Source organism: Bos grunniens, chromosome 18, assembly GCF_055505025.1.
Source record: "Bos grunniens cultivar Pamir isolate PY7600 chromosome 18, Bosgru_T2T1.0, whole genome shotgun sequence".
NCBI lineage: Eukaryota > Metazoa > Chordata > Mammalia > Artiodactyla > Bovidae > Bos > Bos grunniens.
This window is the reverse complement of record NC_141182.1, coordinates 38,491,492-38,513,782: the sequence shown is the minus strand read 5'-3', so window position 1 is coordinate 38,513,782 and position 22,291 is coordinate 38,491,492. Positions and strand designations below refer to the sequence as shown.

The 22,291-nt window shown below is 46.8% G+C and overlaps 1 protein-coding gene and 1 long non-coding RNA gene across 5 annotated transcripts in view; one reads left to right on the top strand and one right to left on the bottom strand.

The window, feature by feature from the left end:
• LOC147353505 (uncharacterized) overlaps positions 1-22,291 on the top strand; it is a 184,345-nt gene that overhangs the window by 150,471 nt on the left and 11,583 nt on the right. The window contains exon 3 of the long non-coding RNA XR_015145696.1: positions 116-22,213. This is a non-coding gene — a long non-coding RNA (uncharacterized LOC147353505). The remainder of the gene's footprint in view (positions 1-115; positions 22,214-22,291) is intronic.
• ZFHX3 (zinc finger homeobox 3) overlaps positions 5,860-22,291 on the bottom strand; it is a 254,749-nt gene continuing 238,317 nt past the window's right edge. For all 4 annotated transcript variants that reach the window (XM_086351557.1, XM_086351558.1, XM_086351560.1 and 1 more), the window contains 2 exons: positions 15,873-21,305; positions 5,860-11,782 (listed from right to left, as the gene is read on the bottom strand). In XM_086351557.1, coding sequence (XP_086207683.1) covers positions 10,125-11,782; positions 15,873-21,305 — 7,091 coding nt within the window. In that variant the 3' untranslated portion in view covers positions 5,860-10,124. The remainder of the gene's footprint in view (positions 11,783-15,872; positions 21,306-22,291) is intronic.

The following is a 22,291-nucleotide window of genomic DNA, read 5'->3' as shown; positions in this document are numbered from 1 at the left end:
ACTCCTAAGTTAATTCAGACCTTTTGGGAAACTTCATAAACAAAGGTAGCAACTTAGAAAGTTACACAGAACTCTTACACACTATCTAAAAACTAAACTTGACTTCTGCTTTCAGCTGAGATGGAGCAGTAGCAACCAGATGTACCTTTCCCAGCTGAAAGAACTAAAAAGACAAAATAGATGAAAGAATGGTTCTTGAGACACTGGACACCACACAGTGAAGAACAGCAATCCCTGGGAGAGGAGAAACAAGGTAAGCCCTTTGATTATCTCACCTTACCACCTTAAGAGAGTTTCCAGCCTGCAACACAGGGTGAGGAACATAGGTGGAACCCAGCAGATGCCCTGAGCTGAAGGAAAGGGAAGTCTGGGGAAACCAAGGCAGCTAGAATTTGCAGGACAGAGTACCAGAGAAGCGAGCTCTGGAGATCTTCACTGGGTCATTACGCGTGCATGTTAGCAAACTACTTCAGGTTGGGAAAGAACCAGCTCAAAAGAGGGAAGAGCACCTGGTGCACAGACAGGGTGGGGAAAAGTTCATGGAACATTTGAGCAGAGATCTCAGAAGCATCCTTCTTCAGTAATGGGGAATAATTAGCCCTTGATTAGTGTTCTGGTCCTGCCCAACAAAACTTACATGTAAGATTTGAAGGGATCGGATTGGTTTGTTTTTCTGTAATAATTATTTGGCTCTGCCAGGTCTTAGTTGCAGCATGAGGATCATAGATCTTTGTTGCGGCACGTGGGATCTTTGGTTGTGGCGTATAAACCCTTCGTTGCAGCATGTTGGATCTAGCTCTCTGACGGGGGATCCACCCTGGGCCCCCTGCAATGGGAGTTTAGAGTCTTAGACACTGGACCACCGGGAAGTCCCTCAAACTTGTTTTATATACCATAAGTGCATCCAAGAACAAACTGGAAGTTTATAGGAATATAAAAATATCCAGCACCCAACCAGGTAAAATTTACAATAACTGGTATCCAATCAAAGATTACTAGTCTTGTAAAGAGGCAAGAAAACACAATTCATAATAAGGAAAGTAATCAAACCAACTTAGAACTTACACACATCTTAGGATTAGCTGAGGATGACAGTAAAGCAATTATTGTTACTGATATGTTCAGAAGTTGAAGTTTAGATATGAAAGATCAAAAATGAAGCACATTTGTTCCCTGTAGGAGCCACCATAGAGGGGTGGGAAGCGCACAGAGTAAAGAGTACCCTGCCCCCACACCTTGCCAATGAAAAAGTAACCTCACCAGACCAGAGCCTCAGTAAGCTATGAGTTAATTTCAAATGACCTAATACATATATAATTGGAATCCCTGAAGGTGAAGGAGAGAAGGAGGGAAAGAGATGGAAAAAAGATTTGAAAAATGTTTGAAGAATTTCCAATTTTGACAAAAAGTAGTATTTCACAGATGCATGAAGCTCCCACAAATCCCACATAACTAAAAATACACCAAAGCACATCAGGACATGATGTGATGAAACCAGTGGTACAGAGAAAAATCTTCCCACTAGCTGTCTCTTTTACACACAGTAGTGTGTATATGTCAGTGCTACTCTCTCTCACTTCGTCTCACCCTCTTCTTCCCCTCCTGTGTCCACAAGTCCATTCTCAACGTCTGTGTCTATTCCTGCCCTGTAAAGGGTTCATCTAGAGAAAAAAAAAAAATACATTAAAAATAAGGATGGCAGCAAATTTCCTACTGGCAACAATTCAAATCAGGCAACAGTGAAACACCATCGTTACACTATTTGAAAGAAACAAATAAGTTCAACTGATTACAAATCAGACTTTGAAAACTACTCAAAAATCAAACTTAGAACCATATAACAAAGAAATCAAAGCAGATACTATATAATAATGTCCTATCTACAGGCAGTATACCAAAGCTTCATTTATATGTTGTTATCCTCAAAGAATCCAACCAGTCCATTCTGAAGGAGATCAGCCCTGGGATTTCTTTGGAAGGAATGATGCTAAAGCTGAAACTTCAGTACTTTGGCCACCTCATGCGAAGAGTTGACTCATTGGAAAAGACTCTGATGCTGGGAGGGATTGGGGGCAAGAGGAGAAGGGGACGACAGAGGATGAGATGGCTGGATGGCATCACTGACTCGATGGACGTGAGTCTGAGTGAACTCTGGGAGTTGGTGATGGATAGGGAGGCCTGGTGTGCTGCGATTCATGGGGTCGCAAAGAGTCGGACACGACTGAGCGACTGATCTGATCTGATCTGATCTTCAAAGAAAAGGAAAAATGGCTCACCAGCCATCTACCATAGCCTTTACCAGCCCTCATACCAATATCAGCAATCTTATTTCCAATACCATCACTGTTTCTGACTAAAAATGGAGAAAGTTCACAGAGCCATAGCCTCCTAAAACCTGTGTCCCTGAGGAGTTCATATATGCAGAGGCTATCATAGAAATAGCCTACTCAAGCCTTTTCTCTGTGCTAGTGTAGTTTTTACTCAGTTGTTCCCATGCCTCTTCCTGATGTTTATTTTGCTGGATACTAGAATAATAGTATTTTTTTAAAGCTCTTCCTGTGTTTTGGGCTGGAAAGATCTTGGTGCTTTCCTTTTTCAGTTTTGTTTCATGTACAATTCATTTACTCTTACAGTCTCGTTTTAGATACTACTGCTCCCAACCTGTGTATTCAAACCACCTCAAAAAAGGCAATGGCAGTGGGCAAGTTGTGACAACCTATTCCTTTGCTTCTAGTCTGTCTCTGTAACCCCAGACATTTAAGCTGTTGACCCACCAGCATGGCGAGGCAGGAATGCCTATTCTGGCAAACAGAAGCCAACTACAAGCCATCCTTTTCTGTGACCACATTAATCACTAGAAGCTGGGCATGGAGAGAATGAAGCACAGACTCAGTACAGTCCTCCTGTACAAATCATGGGCAGAAACACCCTGAAGAGTCTCTATGCCCTCTGAGATATGTACAGACAGGGACATATCAGCTGTAAACATTCATCAAGCAAAGGCTTGATGGGATCGCAGTCCCTACACTCTTGAAATAAAGCAAGAGTTAAGAGAGCTGTGATTCCAAGGGATCTACAGCAAACAAGTGGAGAGTTAATACTGACAATGATAGGAGCAACAGATACTCAGCACCGAGTATGCACCAGGCAGGGTTTGAAGCATTTTATGGATATTAACTTATCTAATCTTCACAAGAAGCCTGTGAAGCAGGTACCCTTATCCTCATATTAGGGAGTAAGTGATGCTGTCCAGGTCACGGTGGTGAAGCCCGTCAGACTGAGTCCTGCTCTCTCAACCCCTCTCCCCGAACTGTGGAGGGAGGAGGAACACCAGACAGAGACTGAACACATGGTCAGTGCCTTCTCCCCTCACTCATTACTTCACCATCCTGAACACCTGGCATCGATGTCACCCACTTTGCCTTCCTTATAGATCATTTTGAGGAACAAACAGGAAGTAATTTTGCAAACCTTCACAGTGTATTTTAAGTGCCATGCTAACAGAAGGGGTTACAGAGAGGGTCTAAGAGGCAGTAGTGATGCACCAGGGGGCTGTGCTGGAGGGCAAGGCAGTGTGAGTGTCCTAAGCAGCTTTTAGTGTTAGAGACGGAGAGTGTCTGCCATTCTCATACGCTGGGCTTTGTTGTTTCTTAGCACTCATTTCTCAGGCCAGAGGATCTTGCCCCAAGAGTAAAACAGTTTGTCTGAAAGCTTTCATTCTTATATTAGTAAGAGATCCCTAAATTCGATTAAACAGCCTCTTTGTTCCATATAGATAAGAAATGAAACAGTCATAAAGGATAAAGAACAACTTTTTTGTATCTGGAATTTAAAAACTCCGGAAGATAGCTTGAGAGGAATCTAGAGTAATTGGCTAAGACATTTAAAAAACATATGCCTCTCTCTGGAAAAAAAAAAAAGAAGAAGAAGAGAACAAAGAAGGAAGGAAGATACCCACCATCTTTGCTATGAAATAAAGGTAATGGAAAGCTTTGGCTACTTTAATGGCCCTGAGAGCACTAATTTTGCAATTTTTGCCAGAGTCTTGCTGGTCCGCACCCAGCAGTAATATACAGAGACTGAGCAGGCATGTCTGTCCTGTAATTAAGGCTACAGAGCAGAGCAGCAGGTGCAAACTTCTCATCCTTCAGCTCGACTCTTAAACTGCTTGTGCTCTTGTAACTTAAACTCTAAACTTGTTAAAAGTGAGATTTGTAAGATCATTTGTCTATAACAGGAGCTAGGCACTACAGACATTTCTTTAAAGCAAAATTAGAAACAGCTACCCGACTAACACATATCAGCCATTCTAAGATGTTGCCATTTCCCGTTTTCCCGGGGGAAAAATGTTAATTCCAAGTAGATTAATATCCACATGAGCATGATATTGAAGCCAGATTGGAAGACCTCTTTTCCCTTTTGTGTAAAATTTTTCTAGTAACAGAAGGAGTCCCTCCTTACCCAGCCCTCTCTCAATGTAATTTAGGTGCTTAGAGGTTTTTCTGATACAAAGGCCCTAACCATCACCAAGGTTTTGCTTATTTTCTTATTAAAAATTTAAGAATTTGAATTGTAGTCACCTTCCTGCGAAGAGCTGAAGCAGCAAAAACCTCACTGCAAAACTGGTTCCGTTTAAAACATTTCAGTGTGATCATGCCATATCTTAAAATAATTATAGCCTAGGAAGGCAAAGGTGGCTTTGGGTTTGAACAGTTTTTATCATGCTGTATGTACCTTTCTGTGGGGTCAGAAGAAAGATCAGTGACCTAACTGTGTGCCAAGAACACGTACTAAGATGGAAGCCACGTGCCTCTGCAGGAACACCCAGGAGAAAGTACAGTGCCTGGAGAAAAAGCAGGGTTTCCTTAGGGACAGTGACACTACCTGCTTAGCACAGAGGCTCCAGCTACCAGTGAGGGAACCAGCTTCTAGTGATGCCTGTACCCACTGTAGGATTCTTTGAGATGTTGAGTTAATAGGGTCACTGATGCTTCTTGAATGCCTGTGGTAGGAACTAAGAAAAAAGACTTGGTAGACAATGGCTGTCTGAGCCAATAGAAGCAGGTTTCATAGTTCAACTCCTGGTGTAGCAAAAAAACCCTTGTTGGCTGAGGACAGATGGTGCAAAACTTGCAAGAAGACAGCTCTTTTGCAGTGCCATCCAGGCCCACTGCTGGAGTTCCGTAAATTATTTATGGGCTTTGGCTATAAATTAGAGATGGGTGGAAGAGCCTTTGGGTCTGATCTTGGATGTAGTCCTTATTAATGAATTTCACACCTTTTCTGCTGGAAGGGAAGGTTTTTGATAAGAGGATGAAATTTCCTCTTATATATAGGAATTACTAGTGCTATTGCTGTTTTGAAGACTGTTCTTATTTCAAATTCTACTCTAACAGAGTTTAAAAGCCCTTTACTAGGAAAGGTAAATGTAGTCAGTCATTCATTTAATTCAACTCACTTTTTGTATCCTTGCGTTGTAAACAGTGGATCCAATTCCCATTTCAGAGAAGTTAATCTTACCTCTTTCCTCGCTGTCAGCAAAACTTCCTTGCTTGTTGTTGTCCCAGGTACCTAAAATTTGCATATAAACATGTGAATTAAAAGTATCAATGCTATTAGAACTCTCTGGGGCCAAATATCATCCAAGCTGGCAGGCTTACCCTTCTCAAGGAAATAAGCTAGTCAGTCAGCTCCATCACCAACACTTCCTGCACCTTCATAAGTGCCAGGAGAGACAAGGACACCTAGAAATATCAAAGAGCTGTGTCCCCTGGAGTAAGTGTCCTTGCTCACACAACCTCAGGATCAGCCATCCACCTCTCTCTCACACACACAAAATCTGGTGACAGAGACAAGAACTTTTGCTCATATTTTTTTTAATGTATCACAATGAGCAGGAAACATACTTGATGAAATATTTTCAAAGGAGTATATTCAATTACCATCTACAATCAACTTAACTATGACAACAAAGTTTTTGTGACAAATTTTTTTCAGTTTGAAAGTTCCATGTGGTTCTGTTAGTCTCCATGTATTTTGGTACAGTTCGAGATCAGCATTGTTACAGTAACAAAAAAGCTAACAAGACTACATTATAGAAAAACACCAAGAACATCATTTTTGGTTTCACTTGCTCTATTTTTTTTTTGTTTTTTTTTTGTTTTGTTTTTTGTTTTTTTGTACATTGCAAAGGCTGCTCATATACCTCTTCACCTCAGGGTCACGTTCATGTATGCTTTCTTTCCTACCCAAACTTGCCCCCCTCCCCCCCGAAGGAAGTAAATAAACAAAAAAACTAGTCAAAGCTTTGTTTCACAGTGGGCAGTATCTCAGCGCCAACAACCAACCAACTCAATTTATGCTTCTATTTAAAATGTTTTAATTTAATTTATTATTTAAAAAAAATATATGTCCATGAACATCAAGTGCACTGGCTTGGGTCACTGCCTCTCTCTCCTGCAACTTCCTGCCATGCCTGATAAACTCAGGTTTAAACACATGCCGTCTGTTTTACTTTATTTTCAATTGTGTAAAACTTTGGCCACATTCATATCTTTAAATAGTTTTTAATTAAAAAAAAAAACTTCCTAGATTAAACTTTTCCGTGTGTGTGTGTTTCCTTCTTAAGTTTCTTTTTCGAGGATGGAAGAAATAACTCCCATTCTGTGGGCGCATTTGGTGCTGTGACTGAACAGTGCCCAGCACCAACCCACACTGTGGAAAGTCAGAAAAAAACCAACCAACCAAAATATGAAGTGTTAATGGAGGTGAAGAACTAATTTTAAAAGTGAGTTGAGATCTCCTATTCAGCTACCTACAGGAGTAAATTCTCTGAGTGAGACCAGTCTAAACAGTTGAGCATTGTAGTGAATTCATGCTTTGTAAATGATTCTGGTCACAGCCATGGTGGATGTCAGCCCACAAACATCAACTAGCTCATGTCTGACCTCTAAGCTTTACCATCACTGACTGCTTTGCTACTTCTGGGTTAATGTGGAGAATTATTATTTTTTCTTTCTGAATGAACATACACGTGGGTGGTACAGTTGTAGAGAAAAGCATTAAGCATGCAACCCACTCCAGGCTAAAACACTCACATAACCCCTCTGGGGAACACTGGTGGGTGGAAGCAGGCTTAGCCACTCTACCCAACCACCTTGCTGTTGCCAAACACACCCACAAGTCGAGGCATGGCATACCAAAACACTGACAGTCACTCTGCCTCACAGAGGGAGGATGGCATAGTAGCTCAAAAAAAAAAGCCAAAAAAAAAAAAGCCATTGGGGAGAAGGTGGCAAAATTACAAGGAAATGAACTTAAAGTTGAGGGGGGGAGGAAAAGGGGTAGAAATTGCACTATTACCAAGCAGTTATCATTTTTAAAAACAAAGTTTTCAGAAAAGACCTAGCAGAATTTGATAGGTAAAGCTAGTATTAAATTGTTAATTGGTATCACATAGAGAACCAAAAACAAAAACAATTTTTTTTTCTATATGATACAGACACAGAGTAACATACAACAGTTAAATGGCAAAAAATATATATATATTTCATAGAGTTACAAACAAGATAAAATAATGGAAAACAAAACTGTACAACTTCGAAATTTAAAAATGTTCATCTCAAACACAGGGAGAAATACAAGAATTCTTGTCAAAAGAAACAGCTTGCTAAAACAGCAAATATTTTGCGTACTTGTTTTTGACACCTTATGCTACAACTGGATACTGGTATGAATAGTTAGATGGTATTCTTTAGTATTTCTACTTAAAAAATTAAAAAAGGAATTTGCACTGTGCATCAATCAGCCTAGTTAGAAATATATACAACAGTTCAGAATCTACTCTTTCATTAAACTAAAAACAAATTCATAAAAATAAAATAGTCCCGGCTAAAAAAGAAAAAGAGAAAAAAAGAAATCCATTTTCAGATCTTGGAATGCTCCAGTCTTTTTGCAAAGTCGATGAGTGGCTTCTGCACTGGGGAAAGAAGCCCAAAAGGTGACCAGATGGAACCTGCATTCACAGTCTTCAAAGTTCCCTTTTGAAACATAAGGAAGAGAATGAAAGGGAGAAGGACTTCAACTTTCGGGGTAAGGGGAGATTCTTTCGGTTGATGTTTGGCTATGAAAGTGAAACAGCAAAGCATCTATTTGTCTCCAAAATCTACATTATAGCAGCACAAAGTTTTCCTTTCAAAGTTCAGACCGCTTTTTTTTGTAAGATGAGAAAGGGTGTATGTTGCGTTGTGTTGCGTGTTACAGGAATATGGATATTAACATAAACACAAGTGCCTCACACACGGTTCCTTTTTTGCTCTCTGTACGTACAAGTGCTATCTGCTTCTTTGTTGGCTGCGCTCTGGATCACTCACCGCTCAGACTGCCTAACACAAGGACAAAACTTTGAAGTGAAAAATGTGTCTTTTGGTATATGGAATTTCATTAACAGTTGCCTCTCTGCTTGCAGAAGAAGCACATAACAACCTGGGAATCTTTTGTTTTACTCTTTCTTTTATTAAACTAAGTCTTGTTTGTTTAAATCAGAAACAAATTCTCAAGTAACAAGAACCCTTTCCCTTTTTTCTGCCTCAGCAGTGAAAGGGTGTGTCTTTGGATTTTATTTAAAGCATGAAATTTCTTTTTCTGAGAGAGGAAAGAAAACAAAACAAAAACACAGAAACCAAACCCCTAACCAAAAACTTTTTTAGAAAAGAAAAGCACACAGCCCAATTACACAAACTGAAACGAATGCTTTAGTTTAGGAAAAGAATATTTGAAGCATCTACCAAACAAGGAGGGGGAAAATCGGGTGAAAAGAAAAACCAAAAGAAGGATAAATAAAAACTAAATGTACAAGGCTAACAGACGTAGATAACTAGAATTATATGCCTTTAAAAAGTTTCAACTCCCCAACCAAAAATAATCTGTGAGGATCCTAATGACCCCTAGAACCCTTTGAAATTCTTTCTTTAGTTTTATAAAATAATTCTGCAGCTACCTTCTAAGAAATGAAGGCAGCTACCTTAAATGGGAGATTATAGGGTGGGAGGAGGAAAGAGTAAGTGGAATTAAGGGGCAAAGGGGAGAAAAGCTTAGGCGAATCAACGGATTGCAATCTATCTGCTAGGAATGAACAAGACAACATCAAATGAGGAGCTGTCAGCTGGACCATACAAAAAGCTAAATGTACACAAAAGGGTTTTTTTTTTTTTCCTTTTAAATCTACCATACTGCTTCAGTTCATTTCCAATGCAACAATCTACTCAACACCGAAAATGGTCATATCTATCATAAATACAGAAAGTCAGTTTTTAAAACTTATTTTTTTTTAAGCTACAAGTCCTCAACACTCTGTGTGGGTTTTTTTTTTTTTTCTCTGAAAGTGGGAGTGCTTAACTTTTCCCCTTGAAATTGGCTTCAGCAGAAAAGCTATCCTTAAAATCCCCAGAAAGCTAAAGCAGTTCACATTGTTTTTCTCAAATATTTCTGCCCGTTTTTAAATTAACAAAACAAAAAATCTTTTCTGGAACGAAAATAAAAACAAACCAAAAAAAAAAAAAAACAAAAAATAATATATATAAAACAATGATTCTGAAAACAGAACAAAGTGTGAGCGATTGACCTGAGAATAAAAAGACATTACATTTCTTTTTTCTTTTAGCAAGCCATTGGTATCTGAATGCTAAGATAGCAAGAAATTTTTTAAAACTGTAACCAGGTGGACTGCTTTCCCATACAGTGCATGCCGGGCTCCTCTGTGCTATCGACGTGGGGCGTTTATTGGAAAGGGGCAAATATACAAGGGGTTTAAGCTCCAAAGACATAGGGAGGCCCTGTGGACTTCTGTTTCCCAGACCAATAGTACCTTCAAAAGGACACAATGTAACAGGGTTAAGGGTTTTTTTCTTTTTAATATTAAAAGAGAAAAAGAAAAGACAACAATGTAAAATCACCGGCATAGATAGGTATATGGGAAAACAACCCACGCTTTTTCTTTTTTTTCCTTTTTTTTTTTTTTTTTTTGGTTAGAAGCTTTGGAATTGCAGTTAGTCTATTTTTGAAATTGGTTTGTTATTAATTTTTTTTATTTAAATTCATTTGTGTGTATTGTTCATCTTCAAAGCTTACAATCTGAAGGTGTCCGTTCCTACACTGGTCAGACCACTGTCCTTGGGGCAGCTGGGGTCTTTGGGACCCTCCACCGGGCTCGCCGGTCCGTCGGACTTTTGGCTGAGATCCGTGTCAGACTCCTCCGAATAGTCGTCTGTTGGCATCGAGGGCTGAACCCCTGAGGTGCTGCATGAACTTGAGGTAACCGTTGAAGATGAGGAGAGAGGAGGAAAAGAAGGGGGCTTCGCGGTCGAAGCCCGGGAGACCACTTGCGGCCAAGACTTCCTGGAGGCGTGGGGGGAAGCGGAGGACGAGGAGGGGGCGGCGGCCGACGGGGGAGGGGGGCTGTCGTTTGAGTGAGCGGCAGACTGCGAGGTAGATGCGGTGCTAGGATCGGGGAAGCAGGCAGAGTGAGGTAATAAACTAGGGTGCTCTTTGGCGTTTCTTGCTGCTCTCGTGATTGTTCTGTGTTTGTGCAAGGCCGACTCGAGATGTTGACTCAGAGCTTCCTCCCCACACAGCGCGCTCTCGCACGCCAGGCAGTGGTACGAGCCGCCACCGCCGCCGCCGCCACTGCCACCGCCGCCGCCGCCCGTGGGGACGTGAAGCACCATCTCTTGCAGGTTCACCACAGACTGGCCGAAGAAGCAGAGGGACTTCAGGTGGCTCCTCGCCGCCTCCTCGTCACCGAAGCCCGCCTGGCACTTGCGGCAGACCAACTTGTACTGCACCTTTGGAACAATGAAGGGGTCGTAGAGGGAGTCCGCACTTTTGCTTTCTGCTTCTGGCTCTTCGGGGGGTTTCGGCAGGAGGGGGGACACCTCACGGGGTGCGTTTTTCTGCTCTTCTGGTTTGGGGGATTCTTTGGCAGGGTCTTTGTCTGGGGAAGCAGCCCCCGGGGGGACTGGGGTTTGGCTTGCTTTGGGCTGCTGCTGCTGCACTTTTTGCTGCTGCTGCTGTAGTTGCCGTTGCTGCTGCTGCTGGAGGGCCTCCTGCAGACTCTGCTGGTATTGCTGGTACTGCTGCAGCAGGGAGCCCGGGGACAGCCCCATCAGGGCCTGCGATAGCGCAGGGCTGTAGGGGAACAGGCCTTCCATGCCATACATCGGCTGCAGGTACCCGCTCTGCAGGGCGCCGGGGATCTGGGGGGCGTAGTAAGGAGAGAAGCCTGGTACAAAGTAAGGGAGGAACTGGCTCGTGAGCAATGCCGTGGGGTCTGAAGTCAAGGCCGCCTGCAGGGCCTGCAGCTGCGCGGGGTCCACCGCATACTCCATGGCGGGCAGTGGCGCTGAGAGTGTGGCTGCGGCCGCCGTGGGGGCCTCTCCTTTCTCCTTCTTGGGGACAGGCAGGGGTTCCCCTTTCCCTTTGTGTGCCTTCTCCTTCTCCTTGACCTTCTCACCGTCTTTGTCCTTGCGCTGCTGTGGCTGCTGCTGCGGCGGGAGCTGTGGTGCAGGTGGTGGCTGGGCTGCTGGCGGCGGCGGCTGCACCTGTGGCTGCTGCTGCTGGGGTTGGGGGGCTGGCTGAGGGGCCATCGCCATGGTGGCTTGTGCTGGGGTCGGGGAGCTCAGCGATGCTGAGGACGGTTTATTTGGTAATCCAGATGTGGGGAGGCCAGGGGAAGGAACTGTTGTGCTGGGCAGGCCCATCAAGTTCGGTTTAGGAGACGTTAAAGCTGAAAGGAATGGAGACAGAAGTCATATGTCAGTCTGGGTGGCGAGGCTGAAGCTCGGGAGGTTTTGCTCAGGAGGTTTCATCTGTGTCACTGGCACAGGGTCTAAGAGCTCAGAGCTTGAACTTAAAGGATCCTCTCTGTTGATTTAACGTTTTCAGCAGAGCTTTCTTACCAGGCCCCGGGTTGGCCAACTTGTATTTTAAACCAGACCCCACCCTGGGTCAGCTCCCATACTGTCCCTATCAGCTAAACAACTCCTAACACCTTCCTGCCCCTTGTGCCATACCCAACCCACTGGGTCATATTTTCTTTGCCACGCTCCCAGCTACCATTCGCTCTGTTGTTTAGTTGCTAAGTTGTGTCCGATTCTTTGCAACCCCATGGACTGTAGCCCACCAAGTTCCTTTGTTCATGGGATTTCCCAGGCCAGAATACTGGAGTGGGTTGCCATTTCCTTATCCAGGGGATCTTCCAGACCCAGAGATCGAACCTGCGTCTCCTACATTGGCAGGCAGATTCTTTATGACTGAGCCACCAGGGAAGCCTTTCCATTCACTCTACCCAAGGCAATTAGTCTGGAGGCCCTCAGACTAGCTGTTGCCAGCTGGGACCCATTTGAACCAATGGCATTCAACAAAATCCCTGTAGAAGTGATACAGTATGTACAGTATGGAGAAGAGAACAAAAGCAAGGAACCCAGTTAGGCACCAAGACCACATGAATAAACACAACAGGCTCTACACGTGTGCCTCTGTGACCTCCACTGCTGCCACTGAATGGACATGTTAGGAGGCAGAGAGAGGAGGAGGGAGGGGAAGAAATGAAAACCATCCATCCATTCAAGGTAAACAGAGCCACTGCTTTGACTCAGCTGGCCTGCTTTAACAAATCTGTTGAAAAATATGACCATCTAGGAGTAGGACTCTGGAGTCCAATGGAAAAATGAGCCTTTTCTTCTCCTGCCCCTACCTGGTTGACAGGAAGGTTTGGAAACCAGACATAGAATGAGGGAAAAGCAATGTCAGAAATGGAACAGCCCAAAGTGCTGGCACCAGCAGTTCCTGACACATCACAACCTAGGCTCCACTGCTTATGGGTGGCAGGCCATGGCACTAGGCCCATGTAGGGTAGAGCTGCATTCTCAGTCACACTCAGGCCTAATCTACCACACCTGCAAAGCCTTCATCGGGCCCAGAGATTGCCATCCTCCCTGACCCTTAGTCATCTCCTGGTTTGACTCTTCTGTTCCAGGGTGATGGAAGGCTGCTGCTGGTTCATGTAGACTAGCGAAGTGCTGGAGGACAGCACTGACCACATCCCAGACACTAGGCAGCAGGCATCCCTTCTCTTCATCTGGACCACCTTCAGCAAGAAAATTGGGGCGGGGGGTTCCAAAGAAGTCACTGTTTTCATGTAAACATTCCCGAAGGCCAGACCCAGGTGAAGACAATGTTGATTTCTGGCTCCAGTGGTATACAGTTCCCTGGGCTATCACACTGCATTAAAAACCCTCAAATTTCAGGTGAGGAGAACAAGGTTGCCTCCAGTTACCACGCAGAAAAAACATGCATTAACTTCAGGATAGCGAGGAGGATGCTTCCCTCAGCATCACATGACATCATTAACTGACACTTCTAAAATTACAGAAAGGGACAGCTGAGATTAAGTCATCCAGTTTCCTGAATGCAGTTAAGGGACCAAAATCAGAGGAGAAGATGTGTCTCACTAGAAAAACCCAGTAAAGGTTAGTTAATTAAGGTAGCACAAATAAGGCAGGGACAGACCAGATAATGAATTCTACACTTGGGACATGGCTCTGTCTACTTCGAGGCAACACGCTTGCTCTAGGTTTTAGGTTGGAGCTGCAGCCAGAGCCAGGTGCTCAGCACGGCAGAGAAGAAATGCCTCCTGATGGCCCCGTCCCTATGGCATCAGGCTCCCAGAGAAGAAGTGATAGGACAAAAGAGAGTCAATTTTAAGGAACATGTACTGAACCTCTGCTATTTACCAGGCTCTGCACTAGGCATGTTCACTCAGTAAAGTAGCTCAGCACATTCTCAAAATAATCCTGTGGCTTTTCTCATCTGTAAGGTCAGAACCAAACAAGCCACTTCACCCCCCTGAGGCTGAGTCACGCACTCCTGGAGTGGCTGAGTCCACTCCTGACTCGGTGTGGACTATGGCTGACACATCTGCCATGTGATGCTTGGAACCTCGGCTTTCCACAGTAGATGGGTGTGGGGAGGAAATGGAAGGTCATGGAAGGAGCTTACCATTGGGCCTGACATACTCCTTTCTTTCCTAATTCCAGATGCAGTACTCCTGGGAGCTGTGGTTCAGTCGGTGGTGGTAACTGGGGCATGCCTGGCTGCCTTGAATGATTAAGAGCATATCTTCCTACCTGGAGTCCACTGTAAGTGATCAGAACCTGAGGAGCACTAAGCATATACCCGTTGACTGACTGGCTCCTACTGGGTGCTGTGGAAGGAGTACAGTACATAGCACTGGGAGCCTGGAGGCCTGGGCGGGAGCTCTGGCTCCTGCCCTAGCTTGCTGAATGGTCTTGACCTCTCTGGGCCTCAGTTTTCTCATCTGTAAAACAAGGGGAACAGATCAGACATTCTAATTCTTTCTCATTACTATGAAATGTTGGGCCTTCCCAAGCCCCTCTGCCAAGGTCCCAGGCTGCGGGAGTAGTTCAGTACTCAGCCACTTCCCATCGCCTGTTTCCTGCCGACTCTATCTAGCTGACTCTTATCATCCTGTGACACTACTTGTCAACACAGGTAAGCAGCAACTTCTACATCTGAATGCTTTCTTCTCTTAGGATAAGAAAGTGGGATCAGGAATGAGGTAGCTTCATGTCCTGTAAAACCACTGCCAAAATTATAAACTTGGATTTAATTCAACCAGAAAGCAGGGCCGCTCTGGGAAGCAGCTGAACCACTAGAGCCCCTGGGAATTGGGACATTCTGAAGGAGGCACACTGAGGGTCTCTGCTTTGGTGAATGTGCACTGGTCAATACAGGCTGTGGGGGACTACTAACTCATGCTAAGCCTCACAGGATCCTAGAGGTGAGGGTCCTGTTTAGGAAAGACAGCTGGATCCAGAGAAGACAGGTGAGGAATGAGGAGGAGGAGGAATAAGAGAGGCACACAGGAAGAACTGTGGAACTCCCTATGAGGTAGAAAAATGAGTACCAAGTATGTGACTCTGCATTAGAAAGGGAAATGGGCAGAAGGAAATGAAGAGGTGATTGAACACCCCTAAAAATAAACATTTTCAGTTTAGACAACTATAAAACACATCATAATTCAGAACCACGTTGCCCGATTCAAGTTCCTGGTCAGTGCATTCCAGTATAGAGGTAGTCTAATTAGAAACTAGAGGGCGGTCCAGTGGTTAAGACTCCATGCTTCCACTGCAGGGCGTGTGGGTTCAGTCCCTAGACAGGGAAGTACGATCCCACATGCCACATGGTGCAGCCAAAACCCCAAAGTAACACACCACTGTGTTTCTGACTGAAAGGGAACCCCAGAAGTAAGCCTCCACCTTGTGAGAGCTACTTCCTGGTAGCATCTCTCCTGCCAGAGCAGGTCTCTGAAACAGGAGGCGGGACCTCAGGGGACAGCAAACAGTTTATTTAAATTCTCTTGAATCTGTTTCCAGAGGGCACAACCCAGAATTAGCTAGGATGTTCAAATGTTTTATATTTTCAATAGATTTCTAGATGCGATCTGCATTTCCACAAAAACTGAATGGAAGGGTCCATAATGGAAACTGCTGTCTCAAAAACACCCCAGGATCTAGTACACCAGAACCCTCCAGTTCATGCCCACAGCATACACCCTGGTCTGTGCTGAACACCAGGCAGGAGTATGGTTTCAGGAGATCATTCCAACTCCAGGGTCCCCATTCTTAGAAGTGGAAGGGTCATGTACATCACAGCTCTAGGGAGACTCAGTGGAAGGGACCTGAAATTCTGTTGCAGTTAGAGAACTAGGAATGTGGAGCCTCCCACCTGCCCAGCACTCAGGTTTTGTGTGGTGGCTCTTTACTACTGGGAGAATCATTGAGAGCAGAACCCACCTGTGTTGGATGGAGTGAAGCCTGGCAGGGAGGGGCTGTTGAGGCCGGGGAGCAACACAGGAGGAATGCCCTGGAGCGCCGGGTATGCTGTAGGAAGGTTGAGAGCCTGCAGAGGGGCGTTGTCGAACATCCCTTGCTGCTGAGCTGCCAGTCCAAGGACCTCATTGGCCTTTTTAATCCGGTCCAGCTCTTGTTGAGCCATCAGCTGACGTACAGTGGCTGGGTCAAAGTATTCTTTCTCCTTGTCTAGCTGGCTTCCAATGGTGTCTTTAACTTTGGAGATATGCTGTTGGGAAAAGATATGGTCACGTACAGACAGCCGAGCACTGTACTTGATGCCACACAAAGTGCACTCTGTTTTGGGTCCCTCGTAACTCGTTTGGTTTATACCAAAATGCTTGGCCATGCTTAACTTGGACTTCTTTTCTTTTGCCCGGGCATTCTGGAACCAGACCTGAACAACTCTCTTTGGCAGTCCAATGTCATTGCCCAGGACTTCACACTCCAGCATGGTGGGTGTCCGGTAGTCATTGAAGCATGACTTGAGGACCTTCAGCTGCAGATTGGTCATTTGAGTGCGAAAACGTTTCTGCCCGGGCCGATCCCCACTGTCTCCAGATTTGCCTGCTGACCCACTCACGCCAGGGCTTGGAGAGCAGGGGTCTGCAAGGCTTGAGGTTTCACTGTAGTCCACGGTACCTTCATTGTCATATTCCTTGCTATAAAAGCTGGGAGCTGGGCTGACCAGGCCAGATGACAACCGATCTTCATACTCAGACATTGCCATCATGGCCGCTTTGGTCAACCCTTCACTGGGGGCAGAAGAGGATTTGGTTTCAGTTGCTATTCCCGTCGCACTATCGTTATCTGCATTGCCCTCGTCTCCAGTAGTGGTATCTGTGATCGCTGTGTTGACTGAGGAACAGTCATCGTTGTCCAGCTTAGTCTGGTCAAAGTTTAGATTAACTGAGGACATGGAGGGGCTTTCAAAATCTTCCATGCCTTCCACCTTGATGGAAGAAGGGCTCAGAAGAGTCCTGGGAGACAACTCCATGGTTTTGCTCACAGGTGAGAGGGGAACACCTTGGCCATCACTACTGCTTGGGGGTAGGTGGGAAAAGCTAGTTCCATCAAAAATATCTCCCTTCATCTGCAGTCCCCCATCACAGTCTAAGAGCATTGCAGACAGAGTTAGGTTGTAGCCAGCTCTCTTGGCTTCATGCCAATGACGGGACCGGATATGAGCTTCCAGGGCCGTCTTGGCTTTGAAGAGTGCTCTGCAGAAAGGGCACCTCCTATGGGCCTGCGCTGGGCCCACCGCCCGGAACTGTCCTTTCCTTTCCCGGGCCCGGGTGTTCTGAAACCAGACTTGGACTACACGTTTCTTCAAGCCCACCTCATGCGCGATGTGATCCAACATCTTTCGAGTTGGATTGGAGTCCAAGAGATACTTTTGGTAGAGAATTTCTAGCTGTTCTGGTGTGATAGTTGTCCTCAGACGCTTGTCTCTCTGAGGTTCTTCTCCCCCCGTCCCACTGTCGTTTTCTCCAGGGCTTGCACTGGCCTTTTCCTCCAGCTTCCTCTTCAGAGTGTTCATCGTGGAGGTGGGAGTTGAAGGGGAAGTGGCTGAGCTTGCGGGAATCTGAGGTATGGCCCCAGAGAGCAGCTGGCTTGCCAGCAGTGGGTTACTAGGGTCAAACAGCATAAAAGGCATATCCAGTGACCTGTCCAAGAACTGGGGGTGGATGAACTGGTTCTGTGCACTCAGGAAGTGAAGCTGCTGATGCTCCTGCCAGTGCTCAAATGATGGGAAGGCCAACTTGCACTGATCACACTGGTAGGGGATTAGCTGAGGAGGTAGGTTGGCCAGCGGCTGAGGAGTTGACGTATGGAGGGGCTTGAGGGGCAGGTGGGAGAGCTGGGAGGGGCTGGGGCTTGACTGGGGCAAGGGGCACTGAGGTGGGGGCGCTTGTGGAGGAGGCTGCGTCGGTACCGGCGCGGGGGACGTCAGCTGTGGGAGCTTCTGCTGGGCAGTGCTCATCTTCTGCTCGGGCTGGTCTTGCTGCTGCAGCTCTGCCTTTGGTTGTCCTTGCTTATCTTGGGTTTGGTTCGGCTGTGCACTGGGAGGTTCAGCCTGCTTTGGTTTTTCATCACTCACCTCTGGTTTTGCACTGAAGGTGGCCAGCTCATCAACCTCTGATGGAAGCTGCAAGAACGCAGAGGATGCTGTACTGGCTGCAGGTGCTGGGGTGCTGTAAGCCTGGGAGGGCATTGGGGTGCTACAGGAGGAACTGGTGGGTGTCAGGATTTCCATGGCATCCATGGAGTCCTCATTCTGGCTGTCATCCTGCCCTTCCTCGTCCTCATCCTTGTAACACAGCTTCTTCTGGTGCTTGATGAGATCGAAGATGCGCTGGAACACCAGGCTGCACTTCTTGCACTGGTAGTTCAAGTTGCTCGTTCGAATATACCTATCGTTTGTAAGCTCACGCCGCTCTCCATCTTTGCCCTCTCCCTGATTCTCATAATTTTTCCTGGCCTTCTGTCGAGCATTTTGAAACCAGACCACTATGACTCGGGTTGGAAGGTTCAGTAAATTAGAGAGTTGCTCAAATTCATCGTCCTTTGGGTAAGCGTTGGCATCAAAGAAGTCCTGCAGGACCCTCAGCTGATAGTCGGTAAACCTTGTTCTCGAAGACCTCTTGCTCCCCCAGTACTCCTGCTTCTGAGGTTCTGGCGAAGGGGGCCGAGAGTCAATCTTGAGCTCCTCCAGGCTGGTGATGGGAGGATTGCTGAAGTTGTAAGGGGAGTCCTTGTTCCGCTGCCGCTCTTTGAAGAGTGTGTTTCTGAACCAGTGCTTGATCACTTTCTGGGGCAACCCAGACTTGTCTGCCATCTCTTTGATCTGCTCTTCACTGGGGGAGTTGTTAATGTCAAAATACTGCCGCAGGACTCGGAGCTGGTCATCCGTGATCCTGGTACGAGGCCGCTTATTCTGCTGCTGGAGCAGACTTGGATTGAGCTGATGCTGGTACAGCTGGGCCAGGTCCGCGGGCAGAGGCTCCACGGGTCCAAGCTGAGGGGGCAGCTGAGCTGGCAATGTCTGCAGCGGCATCGTCTGCATCATGAGTGGCGAGAAGATGGGCAGCTCCATGGGCATGGAGAGCTGGGTGAGTGGCACGGACGGCTGGGCTGGGGCAATCGTAGGTGAAGTGATGGGTGGGGCTGACGTGGGGATGGCCGGGGTGGATGCTGGCTGGGGCGGCGCTGCCGGCAGTGGGGGTGGAGGCGGGGGTGGAGGCGGGGGCGGTGGCTCGGGGGTCTGAGGCCTCAGGGGGTACAGCTTGTCGTAGTGCTCACGGTACTGTTTGGCAAATCTCTCTAGCTGTTTAAATGGAAAGTAATTTTGATGAACGTGCTCTTGATGACTCTTTAAAATCAAGATGTTAGAAAACAGCTTGCCGCAGGAGTCACACTCGAGCTTCTCTGGGTTCTCGCCCTGCTCCATCTTCCCATTCTTCTTCTGCACCTTCTGCTTGTTCTCGTTGTACTGGATGACCAGCTCAAAACCAAAGTTCTCCAGCAAGGCCTTGGTAGCATTCCCTCTGGCATCCGAGGCAATGCGTGGAGGGAGCATGGAGGGCTCAGAACTAACCCCTGGGGCCAGTTCTTTCTTCTCTTTGGCCTTCAAGGCATCGGGCAGTGATTCCTTTGGTCCCGAGTTGATCTCTCCCCCCTCGGCACCATCCCTCTCTCTCTGGCTTTCTTTCTCCTTCTCTTTGATGACCAATTTGTTTTTCTTTTCAGTGTGCTGGCTGGGCTGTAGGAGAGCAGGGTGACTCTGGGGCAGAGGGAGCTGGCTCTGCTGCTGCTGCTGCAGCATCTGCTGGTGGCCCTGCTGCGGGATCTGAACCTGGGCCTTCAGGTCTTCCAGCAGGCCTGGGCCCGTCCCGGTCAGCGTTAGAGCCCCACTGGTCACCGGCAAGCTCACCTCCGGGTTGAGCTGGAATTCGGCACTGGGGATGTAGAAGGGGAAGAGAAGATGCTGCTGTTGCTGCAGCTGGAGCAGGGTCTCGGTGGTCATGGGGAAGTGAGGCAGAAGGGTGGGGTTGAACAGCTGGGACTGGATCAGAGCTGCCTGCTGCTGCAGCTCCTGCTGCAGGTGAGCTTGAACTTGGGCCTGGGCTTGGGCCAGTGTCTGTGCTTGTTGTTGTTGTTGCTGCTGCTGCTGCTGCCTGGATGCAATCATGTCTGCCAGCTTCTTCCGGTTGGCTTCCTTGGGCTCTGCAGGGGACACAATGTTGGCACTGATGGGATTCCCCAGGGGTGGCATTCCTACACTTTCAGCAGGCACTTGACTCAATAAGCTGGAGCTCGCAGCGATGCCAGCACTGCTCGGGTTGGTGGTGGTAAAGGTGTTACTGCCACTGGTGCTCACAGGACTCGGGGTGGAGGAGCTCAAGGGGGCTGTGCTGCTGCCCCCAGTGCCATTGCTGCTGCTGCTTGCCGCCTCCAGCTTGGCTGCCCGGGCCTTGGTCTGATGCAGCACAGAGCGCATATGGATCTCCAGGGTGGAACTCTGGCTGTAGGCCACATTGCAAGTGTTGCACTTAAAAGGTTTGTTGTCAGGGCTGCTGGTGGGTTCTGGCTGACCGGTGGCCGACTCTTGAAGGGCTCTCTTTAACTTGTGTAGGTGGGAGACAGAATTGTAGTGCACGAGCAGGATGTTCTTTTGAGTGAAAGATTCCTTGCAGACGGTGCACTTGTAAGGGCGAGAAGGGTCCAGGAATTTTTCCATGGTGAAGTTGGGGCCTTTGCGGAAAGGTAGGGCTCTCTTTGGCTCTGAGCCCGAGTCCTCTTGTACCGACCCAGAGTCACTGCCCGTCGGGCTCTGTTTATCCTCCAAGTCACTCTCTTCCTCCTTGTCTTCCTCCACGATTATGGTGTGGTCCTCGGCCAGGGTGGGGTCCCCCATTGCCAGGAGGTCCCCGTTGGCCAGAAGGCCACCATAAAGCTGCTGGATGTCAGCCTCACTCAACTCCAGGTGGCTTGTCTCAAGGTGTTTTTTCAGAGCCTGGAAAGTTCGGAAGCTACGCTGGCAAAGACAGCACATGGTGGCAGCTCTGATCACGTGGTACTGAGAGTGGAGCTGCAGCTTCTCCACCGTCTTGAAAGCCAGACTGCACTGGTTGCAGCGGTACTTGTACACATGGCGATCTGACACTGGCAGCTGAGGCCTCTTGGCGTGAACCTCGTTGAAGTGTGTCTGGAGGGTGGCGGAAGTTTTGAAAACCTGGTTGCACCCCTTCTTCCAGCACAGGAAGCCTGAGTCTTCTCTCACAGAGCCCGAGTCCACAGGAGAAGGTTTCAAATCTCCACTGTGTTCTGTGCTCACAGAGGGTAAGATGTTCTTTCCCAGATCCTCTGAGGTTTCTGTAAAGAAAATAGAAATCAAGCCCAATGATAAAGAGGGCTTCGAGCTGCCTACCTAACAGGGCCTCGTGATCACAGAATCTGATGATGAGGGAAATACCCAACCTGCAGACACACACTCTCCATGGAGCCCCACCCACCCAGAGAGCACATGCTATATGAGCAGATACACAGGAAGAAGAGGAAATACAGAGAGTCTCAACTCTTAGTAGGCCTATACCATCACACAAGTCTGTCTTTTAAACAATATTCGTTTCAGTTTCTCAAGAAATTAAAGGATACCCCTTTTACATGGATCTAAACTGTAGAATATGTGATTTAGTGCCCTGCTAAGATGTGGGGCATTTGTAAGGACTGCTGTCCGTTGTAACAAATTTTGGATATATTTCTTCGGCATTAAATTTCCTGTTACAGTGTGACTTCTGACTGTCCTCTCTATTCAATAAGCAATGAATGTTCAAGTGGCCAATTATGAAAATAAAATACATTAAAATTTTTTTCTACAATGAGATCATCACACCCATAAATATTCTGACCCTTTTTCAGGTCAGTGGTATACTGCCTAGTATGGAGACATCACAAGGGAGAAGGTGGGGCAGAGCTCTTCCCAACTTAGGTCTTAGCTGCTGACAAGATGTCAGTGATGGAGGAGAAACTCAAAAACAGAGGTCCCACCCATCGAGGACTCACCCCAGGGCACCACCAGCATCTATATCTACAACATCGTCCCTTCCAAATGCTCCTTTCTGCTGCCTCCTATGAGACAGTCCTGGAAGTCTCAGAGAAGAGTTCTGTGCAGATACAGCGCCTAGAAAGATACCTAATCCAGTGCCCTGAGATCACCTGTGTGCTCCACAAGTCCCTCATGTTTAAGTCCTCAGAGAGGGAATATGTAATGGCTTAAGATGGTAAGTTATGAGTGTACTGACTGAGTCTCTGGTCATTAACTTCCTCACTGTACAGTCTAAGGGGACATGTGTCCACCA